Source organism: Quercus lobata, chromosome 11 (assembly GCF_001633185.2).
Source record: "Quercus lobata isolate SW786 chromosome 11, ValleyOak3.0 Primary Assembly, whole genome shotgun sequence".
NCBI classification, from domain to species: Eukaryota; Viridiplantae; Streptophyta; class Magnoliopsida; order Fagales; family Fagaceae; genus Quercus; species Quercus lobata.
This window is the reverse complement of record NC_044914.1, coordinates 56569312-56584760: the sequence shown is the minus strand read 5'-3', so window position 1 is coordinate 56584760 and position 15449 is coordinate 56569312. Positions and strand designations below refer to the sequence as shown.

The window sequence follows — 15449 nt, the reverse complement described above, 5'->3', positions numbered from 1 at the left end:
CCCATAATCAAACCCAAATTGCAGAAGAAGAAGGGGAGAAGGATAAAAAATCAGAGAAATAAAGAGTTTGGAGTATGTTAAGGTGGTTGGGGCCATGGGGTAGGTGTGAAATAATTATAAAAAAAAAGTGAAAAATATTATTTAAATAAAAGAGGGTGTATAATAGATAATTTGATGTGGGTGTTTTTGCAAAGTGGTTTTGTAAAATAGAAAAAGTTAGTTGTTATGGTAAAATAGAAGAAAAGTTTTAGATAGATTGATACGAATGCTCTAAGCTTTTAGCCTTTGGATTAAAAAGGCAAGGTATCAAAATTTAGTTCACTTTGTCTATTCAACTTCTCAAATAGTGCAAGGGTTGCAGACTATTGGAGCAAGTTTAAGAAGCAAGAAAAATACATTAGAATGTCAATTAAACTTACAAGAGGGAGGAAGGAGACCAATTTTCCTAAATAGCAGTTGGGTGATCAAGGACATTAACTAATGAAGATTCTATAATGAACTACCCATGCTTTTAAAAATCGGTACAGTGAAAAAACCGGAAAAGGAGCTAATTACCGGTTTTATGGTCGGACCGAGGTCGAACCAGTGACGTCATAAATAATTTAATTATTATTTATTTAAATTATATTAATAATTAATAATTTTTTAATATACTAAAACTAACAAACCAGTAGTAATAAATATGTTTCCTTTAAAAAAAATACAAGTATATAACATCTTTTTAAAGAATTTAACATAATAATATTACAAAACAATCATCCTTAACATAATAAACTTTCAACAAAACCAAATAAATAAGTTCATTAATCATTACATTTACATCCAAATGGCAAATAACAAAAAAGTTCATTACATCCAAATAGTAAATAAGTTTTAAAGTTTCAAACAAACAACTAGACCCAAGCCTCATTTGTTATGAAGAAAATTGAAATCAATATAATCATGTGAACTAGATGTTCCACCACTAGCATCACTATCATCATCTTCATCCTCATCTTCTTCATCTTCAACTTCAATAGGATTATTTTTATCTCTAAATCCGGGAGGAGCATCAAGTTCATCACCAAATGATTTCAAATTGATGTCATCATCATCCTCAATCACTTCATTGTCCATATCTATACAAATTCCAAAACCAAAGAACAATAAATGAAATAATGATTCAAATAATCACTTCTCATAAATCATAAATAAATAATTTTAGACTGACAGCAACCATTTTATCAACAAATAAATTTATCAACACAACATACACAAACAATAGTCAGTAGTTTCAGACTGGCAGCAACCATTTTATCAACAAATAAATTCATCAACACAACATACACAAACAATAGTATAATACTCTGTAAACTATATTTCACAAACAATAATGTTCTGCAAATCAAATCCACAACATACACAAAATCACAAATAAACAAATGCTATTGTAAACTAATAATTGAAGTTACCACTTACCAGTGAAGACACGGGAGGACAACTTGAGATGAAGCCGCGAACATGAACTGAGATTCTGAGATGAAGCCGAGAGAAATGAAAAAAAAAAAAAAAATGATCAAAATCAAAATCAAGTAATCAAAATCAAAAGAAAAGAACATTAATTATTATCTGATGAAGCCGAGAGAAAAAAAAAAAAAAATCAAAATCAAAATGACAAAATCAAGTAATCATAACAAAAGAAAAGAATATTACCCGACACCGAGAAGCAGAGAGCAGAGAGGGTGAGGGCGAGACTGTGAGAGTAAAGGAAAAAAGAAAAATGAAAAAACAGAATACTTCACAGCTTCAGACGCTGAGAGGATGAGAAGGGGAAAAAAAAATTTCAGAGGCGTGCGTGAGGTGAGACTGTGAGCGTGAGGCGGAGAGAGTGAGGGATATTTATGATTTCAGAGAGAGTGAGCTTGAGTTGAGTGAGGCAGAGAGCTTGATTTCATCAACCAATTATTCAACTCATACGAAAAGGAGAACAGGCAAAAGAAAATAAAAATTTCCACTTACTATACTCACATAGTTATTCTCACATACAAGCACCCACATAAGAAGGCCATGACTTACAATTACATATTCTGGTTTTGTAGTTTTGTCGTGTTGTTTCTGGTTCTATACTTTCTATTCTGGATTTTCTAAGTCAAGCAATTTCTACCACATTACATGCCTAGTTTTGAAACTTCTCTATTTACAACCATTAACAAAAGAAAGCAACTTAAATGAAAAGCCAGAATCATACCCAATTGCTTGCAAGTGCGAAATCATGGAATCTAAAGGAGGCTTCCCCAGACGTGTCTCGCTCAAGCGTTATTTCTGGTCCATGATCACCAACAACTCTACTACTATCACTAGGAACTTCAGGTGGCAGAAGCTCTATTTGATTCTCATCAGGACGGCATGACAATTGAACTTCAGGTGGTAATTGCATAACAGAAGGGGTAGCAGCTCTAGACCCGTTGGCACCACTTGGTACAGCCAATGATCTATCCCACAACAACACATGAATGGTAATTGGAACCTTGGCATGCCGGTGCAATGAGAGCTTCTGGCTGAGTGAAACAGTGTCAAAGCATCGAATTGCTCCCGTTGACGAAACTAACCATGGTAGGACCTTCTGATTGGCAATTCTTGAGACCACCAGCAGCCTAGATGAGTTTGTAGCTTCTTTATACAAATTTTGTAGCCCTGACCGGGTCGAAGGTGCATTTTCATCATCATCAATAACTGATGAGATGAAAATAAATCCCTGTCAGTTAACAAACAAAATATAAGCAAATTGCCTTGAGAAGTTATAAATCCAACTAACTATAGCATCAGCATATCCTCAGGGCCTGGAGAGTAAGTTAGCAAACCTCTTCTGTACGGCTAATAGCGAATCCAAGCTTTGTGTCGTCTTCTCTTAGCTTGATTTCAATTGCAAACTCTTCTCCAAGAGGAGCATACCAGAGACGAACTGCTCTAACAACACCAATGTCTACCCCGTGGTAATCCTCAAAACCATATAGGCTTACATTTGCAAGATTAGACAAATCAGATAAGGACCCTGCATTCACTGTGGAAGAAGCTGTTTTTCCAGAGATCTGTGACATGATAAATATAGTTAACTGTCATATGATACTAGCGGATCAACAAGATTACATAGTCTGTCTAATAAGAATTAAAGATAATACTCTCCTATTGAAGAGATATCCTATTGTATGTATAATACCAAGAACTATTCCAAAATATCATAAGAAATTTATAGCTTTAAAATGTTTTTGGATATGGCAGCATCAGAATCTATCAAGCATATGCATGGATAAAGGATGGCAATTGGCAAGGAAGGCGGAGGAGGAAGATAGTGCTTAACCATGATGTGGCTACCTTTGGACCTCAAAAATGGTCATTGTCAGTTTCAATTGAGAAACAATGATATTTGTTCCCTCCTTTTAGTAATCTATTTTAGAATTAGCCTTGACATCACCCCGGATTGCTGATGAGAAACTTACTAGGAAATTTTCAAAAACATTCTGTGATTTATCCTTCACTATTTTTGTCTGTGTATAAACATGAAGCTGTAATACATCACACATCATACTTTCCACAATGCAAAGTATAAAGGCATGCCATTAATAATACCATCAAAGGTTAATTACTGCAGAATGCTTATATATATCTCATTACAGGACCAAAACCAATCCAAAAGTTTCAGTCCTATTGCTTTGTTGAGATGAGAGGTTTACCTTTGTAAGCAGTGACTCAGTCTGCACGTTCATGAAGACTATTGGAACTCCAGAGGCCTGAGATGAATTGATCCATGCATTTGCCCTAGCAAGCGTGTCTTCCAAGTCATTGTAGTGAGAAGCGCATTCATCTGAAGCTTTAGGAAGGAGGAGTATGGAAAGAAAGCAGCTGGAAAAGGGAACTGATAGAAACTCCTGCATCCTCCTCTCCCACCGATATGAAACATATCCATCTTGAAGCCGAGTTCTAAATAGTTCACTTACCATCCTGGCACTCCTTGAAGCTGTAAGGTGGAGCTTATTATTTCACATTTCAAGTAGAATATTGAGATAGGTAATATATAAATAAAGAAATAAAGGTAAAATTTGATTTCGTGGACTTAATTAGTTCTCATGCAGATACTGTCATCAGCCTCTAGTTTGATGGTACAGCAGAAATAATAGCCCATAGCGAAGAAAGAATTAGAGGCAGTTCTATGGTTCAAGCATCAATTATTTCCACCCGGACAGCAATGTGGAATAAACTGGCTCTTGTACTGCAGCACCAACTGCTAGTTGGATTCTGTCAAATTTTTTATTATTTTAATTTTTATAAATCTGTCAAAGATTATTACCAATGCACATAGAGAGAAGGTGCCATTCTGAAACATATTATATGGATTTGGGTTGTAACACGCACGCACAAAGAGAGAGAGAGAGAGAGAGAGAGAGAGAGAGAGAGAGATGTATTAATTATATAAAAAGAAGAAATTCTGTTCTAATCATACTTGATCACACTTCTAAAGACATTATTTTAACTTTTTTTTTTTTAAATGTGAATAATAAGAAATTGACGACATCAAGGTTCATGCTAAAGCACAAGGCATGCCTATTTAAGATGTTGACACTTGACACAATGTTTAATTGTTTATTTAGTTTTGAAAGAGAGGATCCATCTATGTGCAATTTTAACACACACGCGCGCATAGAGAGAGAGATAGAATTGTATTAATTATATAAAAAGAAGAATTTCTGTTCTAATAATACTTGATCACAACTCTAAAGACATTAGTTTAACTTTTAAAAAAATGTGAATAATAAGAAATTGGCAATGTCAAGGTTCATGCTAAGATAACTGTAATTAATACAGAAGAATCCCTGACAACAAATAAATAAATTTTGCACACAACTGGTTGCTACCTTTACTGCGTTGTGGCACAAGGCATGCCTATTTAAGATGTTGACACAATTTTTATTTAGAAAGAGAGGATCCATCTATGGTTGGAGTATGGGGGAATTAATAAGTGAAACAGTGAATTCTTGATCAAGAGAGGCCTCTATATTCAATGGAAACAAATTCCATTACGTCTTGCATGCCACCCAAAGGGAGCTCAAAAATCAAGTCAGCATAGAAAAGGAGCCAATGCCACAGCTGAACTAGGATTGAAATAATATATTACAAAAACACAAAAATAGAGCATACACTACCATAAGTGAGTAGCAGAAATGACTAGAAGTAAAAGATGGTGCACCCACAATTAGTTCATAAAGGGTTGGCTGACATCATAAGATAGGATAGGAAAAAATAAAGGTTGTGATCATTAATATAGTTCTACATATCAAAGTGAGAAGGAAAATATATTTCTATGAGTCTATGAGAGGTGAAAATGTCTTGAAACAAATTCCATCCCTATATGTATTATTTTAGACCAAATATTTAGTTTATCATCTTCAATCTCCAATCAAATGTTGTGTCAAAGGATACAATCCTCAATATTTATAGTACACTAACCCTAAATTAATTCCAGATTTATAATACACTAAGCCTAAATTTTTTACGGAAAATATTAGTATTTTACGTTTGTTATGTACACTTTGTACATATAACATCTATTGTGCACATTTAATTAATATCCATACTTAAAAGTTGAAATGTGGTGATCAAAAAAAAAAAGGTTGAAATGTGAAATAGCTGGTGTAATAAAAAAAAAAAAAACTGTGAGAGAATCAATGCGCCTTTTTTAGGATAGTTTATATTTAAAGAGCTACAAAATAAACTATGAGAACTAAATTTTTTTTTTTTTTTTTTTTCTATTAGTTTTGAAATAAATTTATTTTTTTATTTTTTTATTTTTGGGATGGAAGTTTATGTAGTCTAAACTCTAAGAGTCCATATATCATGCTCAATTGTAAAAAGTAAAAGCTCTAGTCTTGAGTGGGATTGTGATTTGCAAGAAATTGAAAAAGTAGGTGAAGTGGAAAATGGTCCCATACAAGTTACAACCAAACACAGCATTAATGTCAATTTTGATAAAGATAATCATGAGTATCGCGCAGTTGTGGTTGTGGGCGAGAAAGATATGTTGCTTTCATATTTCAATCCAATTTTCATAAATGATTTTACCTTTGAATAAATAAAAAGACTCCTAAGCCATTCATTTTTCACTTTTATTTTTCCCTGGGAGCTAAGCCTTTTAAATAAGAAGAAAAAGAATATAAAGGAGCTAGGCTTCAAGAAAATGCAAGTGGGGTAAAATCAAAAGCATTCCCAAATCCAACTTCTCTTTGTATAAACTTTTTTTTGTTAAGTAGCTTTCTGTATATGACCCTGTCAAAGAAATGATGATCTTTCACGGGAAAAACCCAAAAAAAAAATAAAAATTTTAAAAATTGACGTGTGAACCCCAAAAAAACAAAAGTTTTAAAAATTAACATGTAAACCGCAAAGTGACTGATTCACATTTAAAAAAAAAAACAATAACAACCGAATCTACTTTAATTTTTTGATATATGCTCTTTGTCATCAAGTTAAGATTCTATAATAATCAACCACTAATTGTTTGATCATATACACTGGACACACTGATTCCACTGATAGATTGAGCTAGGCTAAAATTATGTCACCAAAGGTTGCATATTTATATATGGTAAATGCATTATTTTATTAAATTTTCCTTCTTTTTGAATCAGGTACAAAAAAGCTTTAAATGGAATTCACCACCCAGATGCTTTTCACATGGCTATGTTCGAGCTTAATTTGGGAATGCTACAATCAAAACTTCAAGTAGAACTACGTACTCTAGTGTCGAGAAAAAAAAAAAAAAAAAAAATCATATTTGCATTTCTATTAATGTTTTTGAGTAGCATATTAATTTCGAGTCTATTGATCAAATATTTCCAATGATATTAAGTTTTAACCATAAAGACGTAAATCAATTAACCACATATTTTTGTGCGATAGAAATATGAATTTTTCTTCTTTAGATCTTGTTTTTATTTCAATTTTGAACTATAGCCTTATTGCTTGTGATCCATAACACAAAATGAAGCATTATTATCTAACGCTAATTCTTTAGTATCAATTACGAAGTTGAATTCCTCTAGACGGAGAGGCTCATCTAATCTGGCCGTGAGCTCATACTAATATTTATTTATTTATTAATTATGCATTCAAGTATATATATAAAGCTGAAATTTAATATTTATTGTTACTACACTCATTTTTAGCCACATTAGTATAGCATTTTGGATTCAATTCGGTCAACTTTTATCTAATTCAATACAATTATTTTGGTCCACTTCAATCCATTCGGTTTATTTTAGTCCATTTGATCCACTTTAGTCTATTTTGGACTAATTGAATCCCAAATTGATTATTATTATTATTATTTTTCAGTTTTGAGCTCAAAATTTTATTTTTTAATTTAATTTTGGGTCGAAAAATATGAAATTTTACTCCATTTGGGCTAAAAAAATGCAAACAAAATAGGCATTATAAATTAGAGATTATCTTAAAATTCAGGTTTCAATAACACAAGCATTATACTTATATTTGAAAAGAAAAAAAAATGCTATAATTTTAAACTTATATAATAATTTAAACTTATGTAAAATGTTACATATGTGTTCGAGTGTACAATTTTATTTATTTATTTAATATTCTTGGATATGTTCAAATTAGTCAAAAATATTTTTAATAACATATTCTCCATTTATAAAAAATAATATTATAATTATGTAATTAAAATATTTTTGTTAAATTACGTTTCATATATATATTGTAAGGACACGATTCGTGGCGGACCGTAACAGTGTTGGGTTCGCACGTAAAAAGGCCCAAACAATATCATTTGTAGAGCGTGGGTTTGAAAGGCTAGGTCTTGGTCGCAAAACGGTGGGTTCACGTAATATACATACATGGTTAAGTCGTCTTCGCCTTAGGAGTCTTTCTCTTGGAGGCGGGCTGGGAGGCTCTGATTTTTGGCCATTTTTTTCAGCCCCCTCTATGAATTGCTTACTTTTCCTTTTATACTAGCCTGTGTTCATTATCCTTCGTCCACGTGTAGGATCAGCATTCCAAGACTGATACTTGTCCCATCAGCCCATACCCAGAGTGGTTGGGGGTGGTTGTAAAAGCTGAAGAGTGTGGCTCTGTCAGGTGCAGAGCATTGAATGACAATAAGAACAGCTTTCCTAGGTCATTATATTTCCCAGTGTTCCCTTTTCTAAATGTCATAGATATTTTAGATTTTTTCCAAAGTTATTTTTATACCATTTTTGCCCTTTCCTCTTGTGAGATCTCGGTTATGCCGAGGACTGAGTCGTCCTCGGTTGTGTCCCAAGGTTACGTCGTATTTGTATTGCCGAGCTTGGACCATCACCCTCCTTGGCTTAGGCCTTTGGACCCCAACAAGTAGATGGGCCTGGCCCACGGATTATTGGGCCCCACACATATATATATATTAGTGAAATTTGATTAAAAGGTGGAACACAAAGAGAGGAATAGATAATTAATATTTGGGGTGAGAAGATAATAATGTAAAGAAGTTGAACACAATTTTTTTTTTTTTTTTTTTTGAGAAACAAACACAAACACAAGGGAGAGGGAAATATGTTTTAACATAAAAGCATTCCATTAAAAAGCCACGGTATCTTTTAAGGAGGATGAGACAAATTATACTAACTACAACATATTCTCTTAAGTAATATGAGACAATTACCTCTTCTTCTTTTTTTTTTTTTTTTTTAATATAGAAACAAACTCATACACACACATAAAGAGAGAGGGAAATGGGTAAGTTGAACCCAATTAAAACAAGGCAAAACAAACATTAAAAGTAAAGACATTAATTAACAAGATAATGAATGATGATGTTTTCGCTTTATGTTCCATCAATAATAACTTTTCACGTATTTTTATTTTCTCTTCTTATAAAATAGCTAAATTTTAAAGTGGAAAAAAAAAAATGTATAGAAAAAGTTATGATTAGTAGAGGAAAAAATGGAAAACAAAAAATTGGGCAAAAGATAATCTATTCATGACCGTTCAAAAGTAGGACCAAGGTAAATCAAGGGAAAAGTTATTAGGTATTCTTGGAGTATGATAATGTGATGCTTCATTATCTCACATTATTTTTTACTATTTAGTTAAGATATAGAGTGTGAGTGATATTAATCTTGTTTAACAACAACTGGTAAAATCTTTTATTATTAAATGAGAAATCTGATGTACGATCCTTGTCTACACCCCAAATTAGCGCAATAATTAGAGTCTTCGCCATGAAGTGTTTGTTATGTGTTTAAATTCTATTATATGTATAAAAAAAAAAAATAAGAGGTAATTTTTTTGAGGGGGTGGGGGGTTATTGGATTGGGCTGTTCCTTTGCTTTGGATGGTTTAGAAATAGAATTCTGCCCACATTTAGTACTGTAGGCCTCTTAAGTGTGTTAGCCCAATCCTTACCTCCAGTCACCCTCCCGCTTCCACCACTGATTTTAACAACTTTCTTTCACTCACCAAGAAACCAATACTCCCCTCAGGTACAACCAAACCCAACCCAACCCAGGTACAACCATGGCACACCTCAGGTTTCCGCTTCCCAATGGTATTCCACATGAGCACGACCCTTTACCCAATCCACACCCAGAAGATGACCTTTTCCTCGATGATGAAGACGGAGGCTTTGGGGTTTACTTAGCAGAGCTAGGAATAGGCTACGAGGAATATCAGACACGGAGGCGAATATTCTATTTCTGTCTCTCTCTGTTCCTGAGCTTCTACACAGTTGCTTTCTACTTATTCAGCAACCCCGATACTATACTGCAATTTCCATGGGTGGTACGTTAAGTATGTTACTTTATTTCTCTTTCTTGAATCTTGTGCGCTAGCTCTGATCAGTACTTGTTATCTTTAATTTGATTTTGTTGTTGTTTCATAATTAGCGATCACATCTGCAAGATGATGTGTATCACTATCACCATGCTGGACGTTTTGCTTTGAAGTTCAAGGACATGGAGAGGGAGTTCAAGATGTATGCGTACCCTGCAGATGAAGTCCTCAACAAGTGCTATCCCTGGGATTACATGAGTTACAGGGCGGGTATGGAGGAAACAAAGAATGGGACCTAATGCGAAGGCGACTTCTTCTTCAAGAATATCAAGCAAAGTCGCTTCTTCACTACTGATGACCCTCGCAATGCTCACCTCTTCTTTGTTATGCCCATCTTTTTTATTTCACATAACAACACGTCTTCTTTGCACAAATCTTGCCCCATGCATCAGCATCAGCGAACATCTCAATACTCAATGCAATACCCGTATCGGTATTGGAATCAAACACAAGCCAATCAACACTTTTATGTTACTACTTCCAGAAACGACGATGCAATACGAGTTGTTTGTAAATCCAAAATTGGATCCAATGAAATCTTACTTCCGCCTCTTCACATACCTAAAAGGTATTCCTAGCTATTATACAAACTCTTACTATTATCCATGCAAACTTTTCTTTATCATCATCAAGATTAATTTGTCTATTCAAGTCTTTCATAGTGATTTGTGTGTAATTTGTATATTACAGGGCATCTTATGAAGCCAAACTCATTTTTATAACCAAAAAGGATGCAATGTTTTGTGTATGCTCTGGCCGATCCCAAATTACCACTGCTTGTATAACTAAATCAATCTTGGATGGATGCATACCAGGTATGCCTTCATTTTCTTCCATTTTTGTTGTTGTTGTTTATATATACAATTTTCTAACTTATTTTCTTTTAATGGCTTTTCTATGATTTTTGTTCGTCTTTCTTTAGATTTCTTGTCAACCTACAGTCGCTTGCCCTTCAAAAGGATACTGGACTGGGATAAGTTTTCTCTAAGAATCGAAAGGAATGATACTTACGAGCTCCACAATCTTGTTCATAGGATAAAAGCCTCTGATTCCTTCACATTGCATTCCAACCTGCTTAAGGTAAAAAGCATTATTCTAACACTGATCCGGCTTACATGCAAATTTTTGCTTCATTTACATTCTTTTGTTCCCCTTAAAAAATTCTTGGCTTGGCATGATTGTGTGTGCCATGCATTAATTCTGACATTGTCCTCATTAATTCGATTGTGCTAGCTAGGCTAAAATTTTGTCACCAAAGGTTGCATATGTATATGGTAAATGCATTATTTTATTAAATTTGCATTCTTTTTTAATCAGGTACAAAAAAGCTTTAAATGGAATTCACCACCCAGCAGATTTGATGCTTTTCACATGGCTATTTTCGAGCTCTGGGAATGCTACAATCAAAATTTAGAAGTAGAACTACTCGTGTCAGGGAAAAAATAGATTTGCATTTCGATTAATGTTTTTGAGTAGCATGTTAATTTTGAGTCTATTTATCAAATATTTCCAATGATATTTGTAACCATAAAGACGTAAATCAACCACATTTTTTTTTTGTGTGATAGAAAAATGCATTTTTCTTCTTTAGATCTTGTTTTTATTTCACTTTTGAACTATTGCCTAATTACTTATGATCCATACCCCGCATAATGAAGCATTATTATCTAACTTTAATGCTTTAGTATCACTTACAAAGTTGAATTTCCCTTGATGGAGAAGCTCATCTAATCTGGCTGTGAGTTCATTGACTCTGTCTCACTGTTCCTATAAGAAATCATATTCTCCTGAATTTGTTTCAGTTCCTCCTGGATCTTGTGTATTCGTAAATGTCTAAAGGCTGCTTTATTCCATCTTTGTAAATCCCCTCTACGTAGCCATGCATGCATGGGAGTGTGGATTCAGAGGATAGAAACCTTAGGAGTGCCCAGGTCTCGTTATCCCTATGCGTCTCTAGCCAAAGATATATAAACCCGTACGTTAAATACCATTGTTAAAGATATATTAGCCCACTAGTATAGGCCTAAACCAAACCTAATTTTACTTTGTGTGCATACATATGTTATGATTCATTGTAACACAGGATTTATACTACCCTATAATATATTATTGATGTAGACCTTTAGGGTTTTCTCCGTGGATGTAGGCCATTAGGCTGAATCACGTAACCCTTGTGTGTTATTGTATTCTATACTTTATGTTTTCGCTTCCGCATCCATACTAGCATATTCAATATAGTGTATCAATGCTAATATTTAACATGGTATCAGAGCCACCTTCTTGTGGCCATGGTTTTCTGTCCTTACGGTATATTTAAAAGCAATTTTTGTCTTCCTCGGTGTTTTTTTTTTCGCTGCGTTCATCTTCTTTGGCTTCCTACTGCTGCCTTCAAAACTCTCCGGTATAGTCAAGCCACCGTTAGAAGTCGCATCAACATTGAAAGACCATTGCCTTCCTCAAACTACCGTCACAAAGCCAAACTTCTTTCAAGGGATCTTCTCAACCTTATCAAATCTCAAGCTTCCATCTTGAGTTTGAGAGGGGGTATTAAAGATATATTAGCCCATTAGTATAGGCCTAAGCCTAATTCTACTTTGTGTGCAAGCCAAGTCTCCTACTTGTACTAGAAGTCTATTAGTCTAGGGTTTAATCTACTATATATACACATGTTATGATTTATTGTAACACAGGATTTGTACTACCCTATAATATATTATTGATGTAGACCTTTAGGGTTTTCTCCGTGGATGTAGGCCATTAGGCTGAACCATGTAACTCTCGTGTGTTATTGTGTTTTATACTTTATGCTTTCGCTTCCGCATCCATACTAGCATATTCAACATAGTGTATCAATGCTAATATTTAACAACCATTTTCGCACACCATCATTCACAAATATTGTCGAGATATATATGATGATGAGATCTAGAATAGGCTTGGATATCAACGGTAATGTCAGCCTTCCACATTAAAGCCAAACCACCACTCAAACCTCATATTACCACGATCGAAACATTCTGGAAATCCAGCAACACCTGCATTCTTTTTGTAATTGATAGAGTCATTGAGGGGTCTTTATTTTGTCCTCACCAACCTGTGAAGGTGTTGATATTAAAAATCAAGGAGAATCCTCAATCTAGTAACTAGTGGAATCTAAATTCTTTTGTTGATATAAAAGGCCTAAGCTTTTAGGTTAAGTATTAATGTTCCTAAGTTGGAACTATAATTTTCTAAATTTACACCTATGACTTTTCTTTTTATCAATAATTTTGATCTCCTAAAAACATATAAAAGTTCAATATTGAGAAAAATAATATATAAGAGCCTTTGAGCATGGCCTATGCGCGAATGATTAGAAGCCAATGAAATTTTTTCATCCAAAAGAAAGGTCTTCTTTGAGCATGTGCATATCATTATGTGTCATTAGTTCAAGTGGCATTCAATTTTATTAATGTTTTTTTAGGGCAAATTTTATTAATGTTTTAAAATTTTGATTTCTAATTATACTAATTTTTCAAAAACAAACACAATTGCCAATTTAATTTTAAGCAACTTGAAAAAATGGGTGATAGTTATGGAATACTAGCATCTATGCTCAGAGGCTTTTTATTTATTTTTGGTTTAATGACAATTTTTTCATTCATTCCAATTTGAAGTTTTTGCTTTGGTCCAATGATATTTATGCATTTTCCAATCACTGATATAACTAAGGGTGTGATGAGACTTAGCACCAAAAAATGAACACACCGATATAACTAAGAGTGTGATGAGACTAAGCACCCAAAAATGAACATACCCACACAAACTAATGACTTCAATGCTATTTTGATTTTGATTTTTTGGTGGTAGCTAGGTCTCATCACACTTTTAGCTATTTTTCAGTAATTGACAAATGCCTAAATATCATAGGACCAATGCATAAATCTTAAATTGGAATGAATGAAAAATCTGTTAAAAAAAAAAAAAAAAAAAACCCTTTAAGAATGCACATGACGCATGCAAAAGAGACTAGTTATTATTTTTATTGCTAACAAAACTGTAATTTGCTTATAAAAAGACAGTATCTTGCAGCTCTACAAGATACATAATTAAGATGCAAGCACTTTATTGCAAGAGACTTCTTTAAAAAAATTTTAAAATAAAACAATAGCTTAACAAAAGTTTGATTAAATTTACCCTAAATTTCAAATTTATTTAATTCAAGCATTTTGTCTGATTCTTGCTAAAAAAATTGTTATGCTCACATAAAAAATATATGTAATAAATTTATAAATTTTTTTCATGTGAAAAAAATATTTCTATTAATAGTGTAGGGATGTGGAATCCCAAATTTAAGGAAACAACATTGGGCCTAAGATTTGGGCAGGCCCAAGACATACCTTTCCAAGAAAATAAGCCCAATTACAAAAGCACGAACCCTTGAAATCAACCTTATAGGGCCCGTAGCCCTCGTTCCAGGCATGATTGAACCATTTGAATCGACCAAGATAAATGTACATGAACATAAGGGCATTCCACCAAAGTACAAGCTACATCCAAGGATGCCCAAAGGCCTAAGACATCCCACTGAAGTACGAGCTCCATTTGGGCCATACCTTTTAGTTTTGGGCTAAAAAATGCAAACAAAATAGGCATTATAAATTAGAGATTATTTAAAATTCAGGTTTCAATAACACAGGCATTATACTTATATTTGAAAAGAAAAAAAAATGCTATAATTCTAAACTTATATAATAATTTAAACTTATGTAAAATGTTACATGTGTTCGAGTGTACAATTTTATTTATTTATTTAATATTTTTGGATATGTTCAAATTAGTCAAAAATATTTTTAATAACATATTCTCCATTTATATAAAATAATATTATAAATATGTAATTAAAATATTTTTGTTAAATTACGTTTCATATATATATATATATATTAGTGAAATTTGATTAAAAGGTGGAACACAAAGAGAGGAATAGAAATTTGTGAGAAGATAATAATGTAAATAAGTTGAACACAATTTATTATTATTATTTTTTTTTTTGAGAAACAAACACAAACACAAGGGAGAGGGAAATAAGTTTTAACATAAAAACACTTCACAAACTCTATTAAAAAGCCACGGTATCTTTTAAGGAGAATGAGACAAATTATACTAACTACAACATATTCTCTTAAGTAATATGAGACAATTACCCTTTTTTTTTTTAATATAGAAACAAACTCATACACACACATAAGGGAGAGGGAAATGGGTAAGTTGAACCCAATTAAAACAAGGCAAAACAAACATTAAAAGTAAAGACATTAATTAACAAGAAAATGAATGATGATGTTTCCGCTTTATGTTCCATCAATAATAGCTTTATGTTCCATCAATAATAACTTTTCACGTATTTTTGTTTTCTCTTCTTATAAAATAGCTAAATTTTAAAGTGGAAAAAAAAAATGTATAGAAAAAGTTGTGATTAGTAGAGAAAAAAGTGGAACACAAAAAATTGGGCAAAAGATAATATATTCATGACTGTTCAAAAGTAGGACCAAGGTAAATTAAGGGAAAAGTTATTAGGTATTCTTGGAGTATGATAATGTGATACTTCA

General features: G+C 33.0%; 1 protein-coding gene and 1 long non-coding RNA gene across 2 annotated transcripts; one reads left to right on the top strand and one right to left on the bottom strand.

Annotated features, from left to right (window-relative positions):
- Window positions 1-906: 906 nt before the first annotated feature.
- Window positions 907-4088, bottom strand: LOC115967222. The gene is made up of 5 exons (XM_031086278.1): window positions 3711-4088; window positions 2841-3068; window positions 2228-2734; window positions 1459-1513; window positions 907-1118 (listed from the first exon to the last, which is right to left on the bottom strand). Exons 1-5 carry the CDS (start codon window positions 3975-3977, stop codon window positions 907-909), a joined length of 1269 nt encoding a protein of 422 aa, XP_030942138.1. The 5' UTR covers window positions 3978-4088.
- Window positions 4089-9953: 5865 nt separating this feature from the next.
- Window positions 9954-11341, top strand: LOC115967500. Its single transcript, XR_004086464.1, has 4 exons — window positions 9954-10426; window positions 10549-10673; window positions 10893-10938; window positions 11176-11341. It is a non-coding gene; the product is annotated as an uncharacterized LOC115967500 (long non-coding RNA).
- The last annotated feature ends 4108 nt before the right edge of the window (window positions 11342-15449 follow it).